The sequence below is a fragment of the Mauremys mutica genome, chromosome 18 (assembly GCF_020497125.1).
Source record: "Mauremys mutica isolate MM-2020 ecotype Southern chromosome 18, ASM2049712v1, whole genome shotgun sequence".
NCBI lineage: Eukaryota > Metazoa > Chordata > Testudines > Geoemydidae > Mauremys > Mauremys mutica.
Window position 1 is genome coordinate 17,092,559 of NC_059089.1, and position 18,668 is coordinate 17,111,226.

At 50.4% G+C, this 18,668-nt stretch overlaps 1 protein-coding gene across 6 annotated transcripts in view; it reads right to left on the reverse strand.

The window, feature by feature from the left end:
* Positions 1-18,668, reverse strand: part of SH3GLB2 (SH3 domain containing GRB2 like, endophilin B2) — a 40,773-nt gene that overhangs the window by 4,098 nt on the left and 18,007 nt on the right. Inside the window, exons 5-10 of one of the 6 annotated variants that reach the window (XM_044993214.1) lie at positions 18,090-18,182; positions 12,001-12,063; positions 6,135-6,158; positions 2,839-2,928; positions 1,369-1,469; positions 888-902 (exon numbers count right to left, since the gene is read on the reverse strand). In XM_044993214.1, the coding sequence (XP_044849149.1) occupies positions 888-902; positions 1,369-1,469; positions 2,839-2,928; positions 6,135-6,158; positions 12,001-12,063; positions 18,090-18,182 (386 nt within the window). The remainder of the gene's footprint in view (positions 1-887; positions 903-1,368; positions 1,470-2,838; positions 2,929-6,134; positions 6,159-12,000; positions 12,064-18,089; positions 18,183-18,668) is intronic. The other 5 variants (XM_044993217.1, XM_044993216.1, XM_044993215.1 and 2 more) reach the window with 5 other exon arrangements.

Here is an 18,668-nt window from a genome sequence, read left to right on the forward strand (position 1 = left end):
TAAGAAGGGCTCCAGAGGAGATCCTGGCAATTGCAGGCTCCTGAGCTTAACTTCAGTACCAAGCAATTTGGCAGAATGATCGGACCCAGAAACATGATTAGTCAGGGAAGAGTCACAGCTTTGGGGAGGCAAGACTTCTTTACAAATCTATCAGAATTCTTTGAGGGAGTCAACAAGCCCAGGGATACGGGTGATCCAATCAATACAGCGTACTTGGACCTCCAGAAAGCCTTTGACAAGGCCCCTCACCAAAGGCTCCACTACAGCCCTAACCCTCTGACTGCCAGAAGTCAGGAAAGGGTCATTTCATAATTGCCCTGTTCTGTACACGCCTTCTGAAGCTCTGGGATTGGCCACTGTCAGAGACAAGATACTGGGCAAGACAGACCATGGTATGACCCATTCATGCTCGATGCCAGACCGAGTCATGTTCAGCACCAATTCAGTCAGATGCTCCTTGGTGCCTGTGTGGACTAACAGCTATTCCAGCCCCGCCCCAGTTAATACATGATTAATGTGACCAGAGAAGATGAAGAGCTTTCCTGATCTTATCAACTAGGGTAGGGGTCAGCAACCTTTCAGAAGTGCTGTGCCGAGTTCATTTATTCACTTTAATTTAAGGTTCCCCATGCCCATAATACATTAACGTTTTTAGAAGGTCTCTTTCTACAAGTCTATAATATAACACTAAACTATTGTTGTATGTAAAGTAAATAAGGTTTTTACAATGTTTAAGAAGCTTAATTTAAAAATGAAATTAAGATGCAGAGCCCCCCGGACTGGTGGCCAGGACCCAGGCAATGCGTGCCACTGAAAATCAGCTTGTGTGCCGCCTTCAGCACGCATACTATAGGTTGCCTACCCCTGATCTAGGGCATCTTACTTACATTTCTCCTTTGGAGCTGCAGGCATGGAAAGGAAAGCAAATAGCAGTCATTATGCAGCTAGAGACCTACCTGGTCAAGTCAGACTGCACTGGCAATTAGCCAAGAAATACCCTTTACCCCCACCCCACAGCCGGCTCTCCAGCAGTTGCTCTGACAGTGCATGCAGGACATGGAAGCTCATTGCATGGGTTCAGAAGTTGTGCAAAGAGCTGTTAATCCAACCTGGCTCCAAGTCTTACAGATCCATTTAGAAAGGTGAACCCTGAAATTAAACACTTAATAAAACCACCCCAATCCCTTTGGGCCTAGGCAGCATGATCATGAGTCCCCATTACAAAGGTTGCTCAGAGGAGCTCTCCCAGAAAAAGCTTTAAGGGCCTGATTCTTAAACGTAACCTCAGGTTGGTGTGTGTGGGTGCAGAGGTGGAGAATGCTGAGAGACCAGGAAATGCCTCAAAGGCAAGGAGGCCCCATCCCATACCTGCCCAGCTGCTTCTGCAGGTCCAGCATGTACTGGTAGCCCTGAGCGTAGTAGGTGGCCTGAGATTCTACAAACTCGTGGAGACAGCGAAGGTGATTCACCTGAAGGGAGAAGACAGATTGTCAGCTGGTCTGTTTGTGACCTAGAGCTAAGGTGCAGCGGCACAGAGGAACCCCTCCCTACAGAGAGACACACTTCCAGTATACGGAAGTGGCAGCAGAGATATGCATGGGCAGAGAGGTGCAGGATGGTATTTAAGATTTGATCAAGAGGCGTTTTTGTACCAGATGCTTCCATCTAGGAGTTTGGGGACTCTGTAGAACAAGTGGATAGGGTCTCTGACTGGAGCTTGTGCCTTGTGTTCTAGACAACTGAGCACAGGGTTAGGAGCCCAGCTGGCTAGTCCCCACAGCTCACATTACTCACTCTAAATAACAGGAAGAGCCAGGCTTCTCCATCTTGGCGAAGTGCATTGACGCCTGCAGAGCTGTATGTGCCTAGTAGGATTTTGTTATTTCTATAGCACAATGTACATGGCTCATTATGCCCCTGCCTTGAGCAGTCTAGGTTTGCACTAAGGCCTCAGTTTACCCCAAAACCCCATGAACTTGGGCATTACATTTTGTGTCTTCCTCCCATCCCTCTACAGAGACAGGCTTATCATCATCCCATATCCTTCTAGAACAGGGGTGGGCAAACTATGGCCCAGGGGCTGCATCCAGCTCTTGAGCTCCTACCAGGGAGCAGGGTCAGGGCTTGCCACACTCCACACTGCTCCGAGAAGCAGCGGCATGTCCCCCCCTCCAGCTCCTATGTGTAGGGGCAGCCAGGGGGCTAAGTATGCTGCCCCCACCCCAAGCACCACACCCACAGCTCCCATTGGCCAAGAACTGTGACCAATGGGAGCTGCGGGGGCAGTGCCTGCAGACAGGGCAGCACGCAGAGCTGCCTGGCTGTGTAGGAGCCAGAGGGAGGACAGGCCGCTGCTTCTGGGAGCTGCTTGAAGTGCGTGCCACCTGGACCCTGCACCCCAACCGCTTCCCATGCCCCAGCCCCAGCCCTGATTCTCCTCCCACCTTCCGAAACCCTCGGTCCCAGCCCAGAGCGCCCTCCTGCACCCCCAACCCCTCACCCCCCTGCCCTCCAACCTCCTGCCCAGAGTGCCCTCCTGCACCCCCAACCCCTCATCCCCAGCCCCACCACAGAGCCCTCACCCACCCCTGCACCCCAACCTCCTGCCCAGAGCCCCCTCCTGCACCCTGAACTCATTTCTGGCCCCAGCCCAAAGATCGCACTCACAGCTGGAGCCCTACCCCTCCCACACCCCAACCACTAATTGTGAGCATTTATGGCTTGCTATATAATTTCTATACCCAGATGTGGCCCTCACACCAAAAAGTTTGCCCACCTCTGTTCTAGGAGGACACTAGAAGTCATTAGTCTCAGACCACTGGCCCCTTGGGAACTCACATGTGTGCTGCTGATCCCCTCCAGCAGGAGGCGTGTCAATTCCGCCTGCCGATCAAACTCGGTCTGAGCCACCCGGAGCTCATGTTCTGCCTGCAGGACAAAAGGGAGCATGATGCGTTTCCTGGGCTGCAGAGGGGAAGGCTGGGTCCAGCTTCCTTTCTCTCCTGGAACAAGCTGGAGACCAGCTATAGACCCCTCCTGCCACCAGGAGGAGAGAAGTAGGGACACATTTACAGAGGTGGCTACTGACTGAATGCCTCCATTTGTGGAGCCCAGCATCAGATGCATTGATCCTGCCATGCAGAGGTGCAGAGCACCCCTGGACTCCCTGGGAGCTGTGTGCGCTCAGAACTCTGAGCACCTGGCCTGTGGCAGTGGTGGGACTGGGCTGCCAAGAGTCCATAGCCACTCTTGAAAGCTAGGTCCTAAGCCTCCATGTCTGCAGCAGAGTCTGTAATGCCTATTTATAGCCCATCGCCTCCTAGACCAGGCCTTCCCCAGGACAGCGGCAACCTGGAGATTAATCCATGATGGGAAAGAGCCGGTGGTATAACCCTCCCACCCCACTGAAGTCAGAGCATGGGCAGGCCTTATGGATCTTGAAGCAGATCCCAGCCACAACAGTGTCTATGGGTAGGAGGGCTCCACCTGGAATTGGACAGCCAATGCCTCTCCATGGAGAGGGTCACTGTGTGGAAGGGCACCTGGCAGTTCAGCATTCCCCTGGGAGTTGCAGGGGATGCTGCTGCCAAGAGAATCTCACAGCTCTGCTCCTTCTGCCCCCCACCCCCACCCCAGAGAACCACAGAGATGGAGGGGTTTCTGCAGCCCAGCTGGGAGGAGTGTCTTACTTTTTCCCTGGCAATTCTTGGGCAATTGTAGGGTGTTTCTCAACAGGTAACTAAGCATTGAACACTAGTCAGACTCCAGAGGCTTCCAGGGAGCTGCTGAGCTCATGCTAGCACAAAATCAGGCCCAAGAATATCGGCTACAAGACGACTCTGCAGCAGAGGCCCTGGGAGGAAACACCCCACTTGCCAGCGTTGCTGCCCATGTGGCAGGAGAGATTGTAGAACTAGACGAGGTCTTTGAATGTAAAAGCCAAAGCCCTGCCAGGCAGAGTAATTAATATGCAAAATCAGAGTCATAATTGGCCTTGCAGACAGCACGCTTACAAATTAATGGGTGGTTTGCAATGTGGGAACGATGCCCAAACATATTTCCAAAGTAACATTCGGTGCAATTAGAGCAGTGGGAGGATTTGTTTTGGGGCAGGGGAAGAGACACATCTCCTATCAGGGTAAGTGGCACACGCTAGCAAAGAACGTGTGTATTCTCATGCAGGAAGTCTTGTGTGTGAACCTCAGTGCTGGGCCATGGCCAGTTTCATCTTAGGGCTTGTTGACATGGGGAAATTGACCAGAATAGCTCCATGCTGACACTTTTTTGGGCACCTGGACTAAGTGTCCACACAGGGAGATATTGCAGAACAGTTATTCTGGTCAGTTTCCCTACGTAGTCAAGCCCTTAGTAGGTTTTTTGTTTTGTTTTTTTAAATAGCTTGAGGCTGGAACTCAGTATTTCCTAGGATGGGTCATCGCCTCCAAAAGAAGTGGAGTGTTTATACATGCAAATCAAGCTCGATTTTAAAGCAAGAGATTGCTGTGGCCCATTGCCTTGGATCCAATGTTATCCACACTGTGCTAGGGTAAGAGTACTCCAACAAACCCCCTTTGAATATTGGTCTCTATTTTAAGCCAACCTAATTGAACAGTTTCTCACATCCTCTGAAAGATTTAGGGGAAAAAAGATTTCAGGGAGCATCAGCAGTGAGACCTTTGGGAAATAGTTGGCTACAGCCAGCTGAGTGTTCTGGTGGGCAACCCTGGATCCATTCCCATTGGGCAGAGTCAGCGATTTCACTGGCAGGCAGAGGTGAAGCATCATGCCACACAAGCCACACTGTTTGCTCTTGCACACCCAGCGATCGCTGCGAGCAACTGGGGCTTGAAGGGGTAGGACACCACGTCTTGTCCCATCCAAGATCCGGGGATGTCTTGGGAACATCCTGAACTGGCTCCCAACATGTTTGCCTAGATATCTGAGGAGCATTAAGTCAGGGGAAAGTAGCTAGTTCATGTTTTGGTGCTAAACATGAGGAGTTACATGCATCTAATGGAAGAGGCCAGTGGCCCTGATTGGTACCAGGTGTGATGTAAAGGAATTAACACTTCCTCCTGCACAATTCCACCAATACATTTCAGCCCTAACCAGCTCATTCAGTCTGCTCTCTAGAGGACATGATCATGGCAGGCCAGGCTCCATGGCAATTTGGGGATCTGGACACATTCACCAGGGATCAGGTTAAAGATACAGAGATATACGAGAGCACCCTGGATTGCCAAGAGATGAAGTATCACCACTTTTGAGCATGGTTATCACCATTCTGATGTACTAGGCAGGTATCTAATCTCTGTTCAGCACCCCACTAGTCTGAGGTCCTATACAGAAGGTCAATACCCAATTATGTGCAGTCACATTCCTGCCACATCTCTGCCTTTTTATAGCTGCTAATACTCCAAAGGAGCAGCTTTGGTTTGTTGTCCAGGCTTGAGGGGGATGGGCAACATGGAGACATATCTCCTACACAGAACCACCTTTACTCTGAGCCAGAGAGCATTTCCCCTCTGACTTTTCTGCACTACACAACCTCTTGTAAGGACCACCTAGGGTGTTAGTGAGAATTCCTTCCTCTTGGTGACTTCGGTCTAGACTCCACTCCTAATCAGACCCAATTCCTCCAGAACAAATAGAGACAGCTCTCAATGGTGCATGTATATTAATGTGGGAGGTGTTTGTGCTGCAAGAAAGGAGCTGAAAGTACCATTACAGTGCAGTGGCTCTGCTGCTAGCATTGCAGCACAGGGAGCTCCTAAGACAGCCTTGTATTATACACAGGGAGCCTAATTTTTTCAGATGCTGAGGCCTTCCTTATTAGGCAAGACAAACAGGCAGGTCCTGGAGATATGCAGATGTGGTCAAATTGCTTCCTTGCCAGTCCTACTAGCATTAGAGTTAGCTAGTTACAGTTCTCTTGTTCAACACCTCACTCCTTAACCCCAGTGGGATGAACCAGAGGACAGAGCTAACATCTCTGCTTTCAGCCTGCAAAGAGCAGTGACACACCCTTGACCAAGCACCTGCTGCACATTTGGAGGAAGAAGTCTGCAGTATGCATGTTCTGCCTCCCATCCCACTCATTAACATTTCCAGCACCTTTTCACCTGCGTACTTACTTTTTCCACCTCGTCGCTCCAGAGCTGGTGGGGCCACAGAGCAACAGGAAAGGAGATCAGTGTTGGAGACTTCAAGAGGCACTCGGCAATAACAGCAATTGGTGGGGATACTCCACAGATGCAGCAGGCAAACTCCAGGAACAAGCCAGCCCTTCACCCAGCAGCAGCAGGCAGCCTTCTGCCCCAGACAGGACACTTTCTTCCTCAAGGAGCCCGTTTTGCACTCCTCCCTACCTCCCTGCACCCATATCCTCAAACTCAGGAGATGTCTACACATGGAGGATTGTCAGGACTCAAGGTGTTCTGAATTCATACCCCACCTTATTCTGGATTAATTTGTTGTGTGGATGCTCTTATTGCAGAGCATCTCAGACAATGTTAAACCAGAACAGTTTAAGAATAGCTATTCCAGAATGACTCCTCATGTAGCCAAGCCCTCAGTGTGACCCTGAGGGAGGAATCCTCTTAGTTGTTGAGGGTACAGCACCTAGCGTGATAGGGCTCCTAAGCAGGGAGTGGGCTTCTATAAGTGGCCAGAACAAAATGCAAGAGCTGGGATGGGCAGAAGTGGAGGGATGGACAGAGTGAAGATCTCTAAACAGCAAGGTCAGAATAGCTCAACAATGCAATGATCTGCACCCTTCAAGCTAAGGTGGGCCGGAGTTGAAGGACAGCCTCTTCCAGAATGCTGGTGGGGGGCCCGGGTGTAAAACTGAGCAAGGTCTGCAATAAGACAGGGCTAGTGCAGACAGTTCACCGTGGCCTGGGCGAGGGGGGGCATGTGCAGCTAAGTGAGTGGTTGTGATGGGTTAAAGGAGTCCCTCACCCACTGATCTATAGCTCAGGAGAACAGGAAAAGCTACATGGAATCCAGGCTGCTCTGAGGCTCCGGCTAGTTCAAAGCATCCCATAGGGTGGGGGCAGATATGGGTGTTTGTAGCCAAGCTTGTCCTTCATAGGAGGAAGAAGGCATTGAACCCCAGCTCCCCTTCCCAGGCCTGCTGGAGCTTGCAGCTCTGCCTCTGTCAGAGGAAAAGGCTCATCTGCTCCTAGAAGGAGTCATCTCCCATCCTCCCCACTAACTTCTGGGGTAGGGCGGCACAGTCAGCTGCTCTCTGGGATCTGGCTTGGAGGTATGAAACATAACAGTCAACACAAAAACAAAAAACCACAGCAACAGGAGAGGGAAGAGAACAGGCAGAAAAACATATTGATCCACCCCAGAGGGTCCTTGGCCTTGTCTTTCCCATGGTCAGGAGTTTCCCCTCCAGCACAGCCACACACACAATTACTATTGACTAACGGGGGGAGGGGGGAAGATACCAAACGAGCTGAGACAAGAACAGCAGCAAACTGGGAGAAGGGTTTAGGGGCCTAGAAGCCAGGGGGCTGACTCCAGCCTGGTAAAGCCTGAGATACTGAACAGGGACCCATCTCTGGGGACTCCCTACCCAGAAGAGTGACTGAACTGGGGCATGGAAGACCAGTGTGAAAGGACTCAAAAATGGGACCCCAGGAGGGGAATGTTGTAGTTACCCATGGACTGAGTTCAGGAGCCCTAATGAGGGGAGAAATTGGCAGCCAGGCACTGCAGAGTGACCTCTGACCACGAGGCAGCAGCTGGCCCCGTTAGGATGCAGCACGCTCCTCCTGACACTGACTTAAGCTTGACCACCCACAGTGTTAGCTTGATGTAGAGGAATTTGTAAGTTACTTTTGTAGCTACACTGCATGATGTCACCACTTAGCATTTCCTGGCCAGAAAGTCCCATATCCTCCTGATGAAGGCTAGGGCTAGAGTGGCATCTCCACCAGTAGAGGGCCTATGATAAAAAGATAGTTTTGAATCTATCCAGCAGAAGGCAGTGGTACACACACACAAGCCATCTCACCACAATACCCTGCATTGAAAGCCAGAGCTGTTTGTGGACAGTGAGACTCCAGAAATCTGACAGCTCCATAGGGCTCCAGTGCCCTGTTCTAGCACTCCAGTCTCAGCACACAGGTTTGTCCATTGCTTTAAGTATTGGGCTCTCCCTCCCTTCTAACCCTGTCTAGCTATGTATTTAGTGCACTTGTCACCAGTGTTCATCTTTAATCCAGCTTTGTGCTGCCTAAACCAGCCCTAGAGAGCTTCCCTCAGGACTGCACTGGAGACTCTTGCTACTTATCTAATATTGTCTTTGTAACCTTTGTACACTCAGCTACTAAGCTGGGTCCAGAGACCTTAACACCCCACACTTGGAAAAAACAACCCCAGCAGCCATAGAAGACAATGGGGGCTGGGCAAGAGTCCATGCATGGACTTCCTACAGACAAAGCAACACGGGAAGTGAGTAAATGCTCTTCAAAAGGCTTCTATCAAAAGGCAGTAGATGGAAATCCCACCTCTAGCACATATACATCAGTACAGAGCCTAGGACATTTGTTTAGCCTTGTGGAGCACACATGCACATCTTCTGCCTCATGATGTTTCCACAAGCACCATTAGGTAGTGGGATCTCCACCTCTTTAACCCCGTGGAAGTGTTATTCTAAGCAGGCATTCATGGATTAATATGCTCATTCTCCTCCAAGGTCTGTCCAGCTAGAAACAGCTACTTGCTCAGCAGAGGCAGTGATAAATCTCTCAGATTCATGCTGCTCTTAGTAGAAGAGGTCAGAGCTTCTCACCCAACATACACTATCAAAGTGTACCACTGCCCTTTACCAGATAGAATCTGCCATTTGCTCAAGGCTTTCAGGAGCCCAACTGGCTGCACTTGGGAAGTTATCCAGTTAGTATCCTGCACTTCTCTAGAGTATAAGACAGCTCCAAGCAGGTGTGAGGCTGGCTGGCCATGTGGTGTAGGCAGTCATGCATTAAAACACCTCAGCTAGGCACTAGATCCCCCCCAGCACCATCATGGGCAATGAGTGGCACAGGGCTGAGGAGACTGGGAAAGGCTGAATGCAGTGCTACCTTGCCTCCCTACTCCCTCCCACACAAAGCGGGACAGCTCAGCTGTTTCAGCAGAAAACTCCAATTGATGTTCCCAGAAGCCTAGCTGGAGCCTGAGGAAGCCTTCTTTGGGCTATGCAATAGGTTTTCCTCGGAGCCTGTCCTAGGAGTACAGAGCATGGAGAGAGTGGCCAAACCAACATCCTCTAATAAGGGAGACCTGATCCATCTGAGTGCAGATTATTCTGCAGTCAGACAGAGCAAGGGAGGAGGGCTGCTCCTTAGCTCTTACACTTCAGCTCAGGACACAGCTGAGAGACTAGGGGCAGGGTAGCCTAAGAGTTAAGAATTTTCCCTAGGCACATCCTCCCCCGCGCCGAGGATCAGATAGGATGAGGTCATCCAGGACCATTGTATGCCTCTTCTCTCCCACAAATAGAGACACAGACTTTTGAAGTACAAGTCCAGCTCTGTCCAAGTTGCACCTGGCTTGCCCAGAGTGTCTGCAATTTAAAGTCATGAGAAGCGGGGAACATGCTGACCCATTTGCTCACGCACAAAAACCAAGCCTGTTACCTTCTGGAGCCAACAATCCCTCCTCCAGAGAGGAGGAGGGAGAAACAAAAAGCAAGATTAGCAGCTACAACTGCAGGAGTGAAAGGGTTAACATCAGGTCACAAACAGCAGAGGCACATGGGAGTTCAGCCTAGAAGAGAAGCAGAGTGACAGCGTGAAGAGTTCCTTCCCCACTGGGATGCCAGGCCCTTTGAGATGGATGCTGGGATTCCAAGCTGGCAAGAGAAACCTCCACAGTTACTAAGGTGGCCCTGTCTGCACTGGGCAGGGAAGCTCAATTAGCATTTCTCCAGCTAGCCAGGGTGGACTAAGCCTTCCTAGAGGTACCACCAGTATCCCTGCTCAGTGCAAAGAGATGCCAAGGTGGCACTTCCTCTCCATCCACCTTCTTGTTGCTGCCAACTGAGGCTACTAGTTGCAGAAGAAAATGCCACAAGCACTTGAGAACACAGAACAAGCAGCCAGAGCCCTATCACTGCTACAAGCACTTCATGGAATAGACACACTTGCCAACCAACTCATTCACTGGTCTAAGAGTGGTTATGGGCAAGGCCCTTGTGCAATTCCACTATTAATGGGCAATCCCAAAGAAAAATCCTGTAGGAGGAGGAGTTTGGATTTGACATAGTACAGAGTTTGACACCAAGCTGCCTATTCCTTCCTCAATTCCCAGGGCACCCTACAGTCTCAGAGTTGGCCTTTAAAAGGGATTGAGCTGCTCATTGCAGAGCTAGTTCTGTGCAGTGCTGAGCATGTTGTGGGTAAGTCAATGGAGTTACAGCAGAGAGGAGTCTGACCTGAGCTTTGAGGTGGGGAAGAACTCTATGGGCCAATGCCATGATTAGGTATTGCAAGCCCAGTCTGCAGTTAGTCTTCTAGTCTGTGGCTGCAAGACATGGAAATCCGTAAGACACTGGAAGTCACAAGCTATCCAGAGTCTTGGCTTCTCAAGTCTCTGGTCTGCAGAAATGCAGGGCATGCTCCAGTATTTTGGTCTTATCAGATGCCCAAATGCTAGTAAGGAGCTAGTCCTGTTTTCCCCCTCTGCTCTCCAGTACCCAAACTAGTTATCGCAATACCTCCATTGCCATTAAAGTCTCACACCCCTCACCATTCACAGCTCTGGTTCCCTTGGATTGGAAGTGCCACTCTAGAGGAGAAAGGAGAGATCTGCAGCAATTGCTCGCTCAGTCTCCTCCAGGTTTTTAGGAAGAGTTACTGAATAATTTGGCCTGTTGAAAACAATGTTGCACCAGCATCATGATCTAAAAGGGTCAGGGCACATTCCCTGTGGAACCAACACTGATGTTCCAGTACAGGCACTTCTCCCCAGTTTGGGTGTTGCATATTAGATATGCTGAATTAACTGCAGCTAAAAATCACTCCCATGTGGCTGTCATTTGCTTATGCATTGGGCTTCCCCATTTGGTGCCGACAACTCATCTTCCAGCCTCCCAGTCCCAGGTCACGCAGCCTGACAGGAGCATCAGTGTTGTTTCACAAGTGGTTCAGAAAGCGAGTCACCCACCAAGTTTTCAACATTTTAACAAGAGATTGGATATCGTGCAATGGGGAGCCTCGAGCAAAGCACTGGACACTGATGGTTCAGCCACACTTGACGCAACATGCTAGAGAGGCAGTGGGCAACTCATCCACCCCCAGCACAACTCAACGTTGTCATCTAGCCACTAAGATCTCCCACCAGCCAGGGACTCCTGATGCAGGGGAAACCAAATCAGTAGGTGAGTTTTGAGGCCATCTCTCTTCCACTTCTAACAAAGACAAAGGCCTTGTACTGTTGGCCTGACATCGCTCATGCCACAGGTAGCAAACAAGCATTAGGAGTGGGATTGTACGATTACCCTTTGCTTGAGCAATTTAAACTAGAAGCCTCCTGAGCTTCAGTATGCTGGTAGCAGTCCTGCTCTGGTCAGGGAGCCACATACACTACTCCACCAGGGCAGCAACCCTGCATTAGCCCCACATGGATGGAGGAAGCCAGCTAACAAAGGACTATATTCCTCCCTCCCTCTCTCCAGTTCCTGCAAGAGCAACCAAAACACTGGCAGAGGATTCCTGGTTTGGGTTGGGAAAGGACAGAGGGCCAGTAAATACTCAGCTGCCAATCGCTGACACCATCTCCACCCACAACTCTCTGCCTTCGCCATCAAGGTTTATCTGCAGCACATCTCTGCTCCCACCACTAAGGGCAACAGTCAGGTAGGAAGGAAGGAATCCTGGGCAGCCCATTTCACATTAAAATGTTGAAAACAGCATAATGCTGGGTCTGAGTTGAAATCAGGTTGAGACAGAGGTTAGAACGTAGATGTCTAGAAGATGGTGATCTTACCGCTGATGCGCTGGCGGAGAGAATGTAATTACGAGGTCTAGTCTCCTGAAAGTCAGGCACAGCCTAGGGAGGGGGGGAATAGAGTTTCATGTACAAGTCATGCAGAAGAGTCAATGGAAGTCGGTCCACCCAATGAATGGCGAAAAGGGCTGGCAGTGCCCAACATTAGCTCCTAGAATAGTGGCAGACACACTTGAGGTCTCCTAGAGGGCTGGGTGGGTGAGGTAGCCTGATAAGTATGGTGTGCTGCAAGGAACAGATCATGAAACTTCCAGGTGAACCGAGGGCCTTGCGTACACTAGGCTCATCTGTCAGCTAGGTGAGCAATTCAGATCCATTTACACCAACAAGCCAAACCAGAGTCCGAGTGAAACATTCTGAAGTGGTTTGAGCCTAGCCCTAGACATGAAGGCCATTTGTTCCTGGTCTGGCTGACTAATGTGGGAGGATTTTAATCTGTTTTAGCTGGACCCAGAGTGAAGACTCAAAACACATTTCCAAGCCCAGTGCAGACAGGGCCTTAGCATCTCTTGTACTGACTGAGGTTTCACCTGCAACCTATGGATCTCATAGGTTACAAAGGATAAATATGCAGCTAATTCAGCCACATTATGGGGGTATGAGGAAACTCATAACTGGGTAGAGTCTGCCCTAGCATCCTGCATTATGTTCATGAGGAAGTGCACTTACTCTACCTAAGATGCTGTTAGCATGCACCATGTGGAGATATGGCCTCATCTACCAGCTCCAATCCCTCCAGGGTCTGTTTCTGCCAGAGGCACCAAACCTCTCATCTCTGGTACTGGCACCTTGAGACCCATGCTTTTAGTGGAAAGGAAGGTGATACAAGTCTTCCCCCCACCCACCACCTCATCACAATCTCTTAAGAATCCCACCTTCATTGTGCACAGGAGCATATCTGGCCCATCGCCTTGCTGGCAGAGGACTCTATTCAGTAGCTTTTGCACTCTCTACCTGTATTTCATGGAAGTTGGGGAGGAGAATAACCAAGCCATCTTTGGCCATAGCTGGACCCCTGCTACTGAGGCAGTAGGATAGGAAGGGTAAACTGCAGATTCTTCCACATTCCTGAAAGGGAACATGGCTAAGAGAAGACCATTTTATGATGGAGTGAAGTGAGATTCATCTCATCCCATGCCATAGATACCATGTTCTTGTCAGCCACTTCAGCATCATAGCAGATGTAGTTTGGATTGGGGTGGAAGGCACAACATATCCAAGACTATGCTATGGCCTTCAGTTTAACAAGGGCAGTTGGCTCGAATGGATTGAGTTTGATGTCAGTTACTCTAATGTAAGCCCCTCAATTTCTGATTTGCACAAGCATAACAGATCAAAATACGGCCCAGCAAGTTTTGATCATGCAGCGAGCTGGTGTGCGACAGTCATATGATTCAGCATTTCTAACCCCAGCCCGATCTCTATAATCCTCTAGGCCGAGTACATCCCACCCAGGCTAATCTTTTTACAGCACACCCAGCTCGACTTAAACAAATTGGCCCCATTTGCAGCGCCACTGAGCAGATGCACAGGCCCAATTCCATACACAAGAGGATGCAGCCAGCCTCTCATCAATAAAAGACTTTACCTCATGGGTTTTATGAGCATGAGAGGAGAATAACCTAAGCTGAAGGGGGTGGGGGGAAGAAGTTAAAAACAAAAGAAATGCATTAGCTGATGAGGTGTTCCTGAGTAGGGCCCAGCTGACCAAATCCATGCTCCCACTGTGGAGATGTAGAAGGTAGGAGGAGCTCTCCAGAAGACCAAGTTTGCTATGCCTCAGTTTTCTGGGTAAAGAAGTTAAGTTGAAAAGATCTCTCCCCATCCATGGCCATCCCTTTGTCTTCAGGATGGCTTCCTTGGACTCCCAGAATTGGTCTTGTAGCACATGGTATGGAGGAGGCAAGCAGCTATCACCCCTCTGCACACTGGCATGTTTCATTTGCAAGCAGTGATCAAAAGGGAACATGAAGACTGGATGAATACATCTCCTCTCCCCACCCCCCGCCCCCAAATCCCAATGTTGTGGTGGAGGGGGAAAAAAAAAAAGAAAAAAAAAAAGAGGGCAGGGCCCTGGAGCTTAAGAAGGGACAGTACAGCACTGCAGACCAAGTTCAGCCACCGCCCATCATTGTCTAACTTTCACATCCTTTTTTCCCCCCTCAAGGAGAGAGACTTGTTCTCCAACCCCACACCCAACATGGAGCCAGAGGTAAGAGTCAGTCATGTTTGTACATGGGATCCAGCCTCCTTTGAGCACTGCTTGCAAGAGGCTTTAATGGAAACTGATTGCACACTCCTGGAGAGGGGCTGCAGGCAACCAGGAGGTTTCCATTGTTTTTTGGGCACCCTTGTGTCAGGCAGCCACAAGCCCAGACTGCATGTGGAATGTGCTCTGGGGTTGCTGCCTGACATTTTTTAAATGGGAGAGGGACAATGAGAGGCACTAAGGAAAGAAGTCACAGCACTATTAACACAGTCAATACTCACATCTCCCTCACACTGAGCAAAGTTACAGAAAAACAAAACAAAAAAGGTTAGTGAACAAAAACACCATCAACATCAAAGACAAAGCAAGAACCCCACGAAGGTTAGAGGGAACACAAGCCAACCCATGAGACAGAACAGCAACTCACTGATTTGGGGATACCAGCCTCAGAGGTTCAGCCCCAAGAGAAACAAAAGCCAAAGGGAACAAGGAGTGGAAAGGCCCAAGATCTGCGCTATCCAGATGGGGACATGAGCACAAAGTTGGGACGGAGAGGAGTTACCCAGGAAAGGTAGGACACTAATGGAGGGGGTTGTTTCCGACAGCAGACTTCAGGTCAGGTTTTAAACACGTTAACCAACATGACTGTACTAGAACCAATTGCTAGTTAACATACATTTAAAACCTGACTAGAATCCAGAGCCAACAGGTCCCATGTTGGCACTTTCTGCCCACCTGCTACAAGGGCCTTGCACACAATAGTGACAGCCACAATAAGAAAGCACAGAACCCTCCCCATAGCTCTATGGAGACTGATTACCTGGACTCAAACTGGGCTGGATAAGAGGATTCTTAACTACGCTGGTATCCAAGGTGGTCATCTGGGTCAGGATTGCTCATCTACATTAGATGACTAGTTATGTTTCCAGGAAGCAAGGTTATGCATAGGCATCTGCATTTCTAGGGTTGTTGGGGTATTGAGCTTGATTCCCAAGTACCCTCAGCAACAAGGTTTATGATCTCCCATCACATGGTTTGTTGTAGCTGGAGTACTTAAGGGCCAGATGCCTGACCAAAAGTACCCCTACCAGAGGTTGGATTACTGCTACACACCAGCAGAGCCCTGGACAAAGCCTTTTAGGGCACTGAGCTACTGAGTCATTGTCCAGAACTTGTGCTGCCTATGCAACTGAAGAGGAGAGGAAGGAAGGTCTAACTCTGCTCCAAGAGAGTGAGGCAGGAACAGAGAAGGGTTAACATTTTCTGACTGTAGTAATCATGTACCATTTCCAGGACAGCAAGGGGCATCATCAGCTGGACGGGGTGTGTGTAGGAGGATGGGGAAGTGGCACAGACTTTCCACCACACTATCTGAACTTGGACCCAGACCAGTATTCACCATTTACCTCCTTGAAACCAAGATCATGCCCCCATCCCACCCCATGCATGTCTACACATGGGGAAATCGGTGTTTCTGAAAGTTGTATATCTGGGGAGAACAAGAGTCACCTTAAATGGAAGTGGGGATATGGAAGGCAAGTTTTCATGCAACCTCAGCTATTCCATATTGGGTGGAACCACAGACTCCACTAGACAATCTGCAGAGCAAGGGGGAGCTGGCTTCTCCTGAGGCTGTGTTCAAAACCACCTTACCCAGGGGGATACAGAGCATGTGTGTTTGCAGGTGTTAGAACTGGGACAGACCTGTTGACTGAAGGCCTTTGATGTTACCACAGCTACCTATGCTCCTCAGAGGCAGCCACACAACAGGAACCAATGCTGGAAAGAGGAAAGGAAGAGTCCCTGGGACATAAGTCATCTGGGACATGTGGAGAAGCCAAATGAAACCTAGCCACATGATGGCTGGCAGGATGGGTCAGGCCAGGACACTAGTCCTGGTATTTTGTATCAGGAAAGAGCCAGACTCGGTGACAAGGATTCCAGCTTGTTCTGACTGTGGCAATTAGTTCGCTGGGTAGAGCTTGGAGCTTCACTGCAAGACTGAAGGCTTGAAGTTGTGCGTGGGGGGCATATCCATGTGTCCACTTTTACGTTGGCTCTACTGCAGACCTGCTGAACAGGATATTCTGAGGAGCCCACCTTCACAGCTGCATTTCCCCAACACAGCGCTAGAGCAGCCCAAGCAGTAGTGAACAGCATTGGTGTAGCCAGCACCTTGGTGTTTTAGCCAGTGATGAGGCTCCCAAAATCCTAATAACCGGTTCCCTACCGGGTCCTCGGTGGCACTTCGGCAGCAGGGGTGCGTGTGGGGGTGTGTGTCTTAACTCCCTAGTTTTCAGCCGCATTATGGCAGCAGGAGCAAGTGAAGGACCCACTGCTGAAGTGCCACCAAAGAACCGGTAGGGAACTACATGGTGAGTGCAAGCCCCACATGCCTGTCTGTCCCACCCCAACCCACATCCTGCCACTGACTGCCCACCTGAGGACCCACAACCCATCAACTCCCCCACACTCCTTGTCCCCTGACCACACACTCCCCCCCAGAACCTCTGCCCCCTCCAAACGCTCCCTGCCCCTTATCCAACCCCTCCTCCCAGCCCCAACCCAGCCCCCTTATGCTGCTCAGGGCAGTGCGTATGGGTGCTGCACAGCCCACTGGAGCTTGCAGCCCCACCCCCTTGTGCCACTCAAAGCTGCAGAGCTGCCCAGAGCACTGGGGCTCTGCAAGGGGGAGTGGGGAGGGGCTGGGGAGCCTCTCCAGCTGGGAGCTCAGGACAGTCCCATGGGCCACATGTGGCCCACGGACTGGAGTTTGCCCACCTGCCAGCCCCTTTAACAACTGGTTCTTGTGAACCAGTGCGAACCAGCTCCAGCTCACCACTGGTTTTAGCCATCGTGTGACCCAGGTGCAGGCGCAGGCACAGGCATCTGGTCAGAGGAACAATTGTTGGAGTCTCTCCCCAATTGCTTCCATAGTTCTGTCTCCCAAGTCCGAGAGTCAGAACAAGGCTCCCTCCATTCCAGTGACTGGACTTGGCATTTGTCAAGCCCTGCCCTTTGTTTCTGTAACTAGAGATTCTTGAACTGAAAAAATTTACCAGCTAATTCCCAAGCCAGAATGGAGCAGCCAGCTTGCATTTTTTTGCAGCTAGACTGGCAGTGCCAAGACAGACTGTCAGCAGTCTCATCAGCAAGCTAAGCAGACATGACTTGGGAAGCCAAGGGAGCAGCTATCAAGAGGCTCAAGTAGAGTCACTTTTCTGACTCTGTGTGCTCCTTATTGGCAGAGCCCAGGGCAGGCTAGAACTTCAGGTGGAACACTGCTCTTAGTTTTGAGCCCTCATTTGAGATTCCAGGATTCCTGCAGGCTCCTAGTGAAATGTACAGTTAACCCCCACCTTCCCAGCCCTTTCAGTGGATTTTCTAGGGGAGAAGCCCCAGATTCAGCTTGGAGTCTGTATTTTCTGACTGGAGTTTTACAAGCCTTCTGACAGGACAGTGTCTCTGGTGACTGGCACAAGCTTCACCAAGATCAGACCGGGGTGCTTAGCTGCAATCCCTCAGAACAGCTGGAAACCTGCGTCAGCTAACCAGAAGGCAGAGTTTCTCAAGGACCAGGTTAGACTTGCACCACTTCCAAAGCTCCCCAGCAAGGCTGTGCCCATGAACAAGCATGTCTACCCTGTGGACAACAGGCACTGTAAGCCAGTGCCTCTCACACCGTGCAGAGTTGTTCCCTTGCCTCACTTGTGGAGAAGTCACCCATACCCCTACCAAATGCAGCACTGATAGCAATGCAGGCAGTACAGACTGACTCTGGGTCACGAGAGCATTTGGCACTCCCTCTCACATGCGACCCAAGCCCTGGTGTGCAGAAAGGAATTATGGGAGAAATTACCGATGCTTTTGCCTCAGCAGCCTTGGCTTTCTTCAATCTGGCCTTGCAGGCATCCAGATCCAGACGGCGGTTCTCCAGGATCCTCCTTTCTTTCTAGAAAAGGAGAAGGGGGACAAATAAGAATCAGGTGCTTAGAAATCTTTCCTCCCTATGGGAGAGAAGCCACCTAGGAATCAAGCTGATCAGTTTGTTGGCAGAGAAGGGGGTAACAGTAGATGCACTGGCACCATTGGCAGGAGCATTGGAGAAGGATAAAGGGCCAACCTTCTACAAAGTGAGAAGCAGCTTCTGGTCTGGCGAGCCCGTCTATAAAGGGTTAATTTATTGTCCTATCACCCCTGCGAGGGAGAGACAAGTAGCCCCATTCCTCTCCCCAAACAAATGAGGAAAGCCAGTGGGCGAACTGGGATTAGAACTCCAGAGTTTATAGTTTAACAACCCTGTCAGGGCAGGGGAATAGAGAGCTGGAGGGGGTGGGGGATTCCTCTGGCCTTGTTTTCACTTCTCCCCAGTTTCTTGGGAAGCAAGAAGAATTAATGTAGAGAGTCACAGGTGGGCGAACGCTGGTTCTCTCTCCCC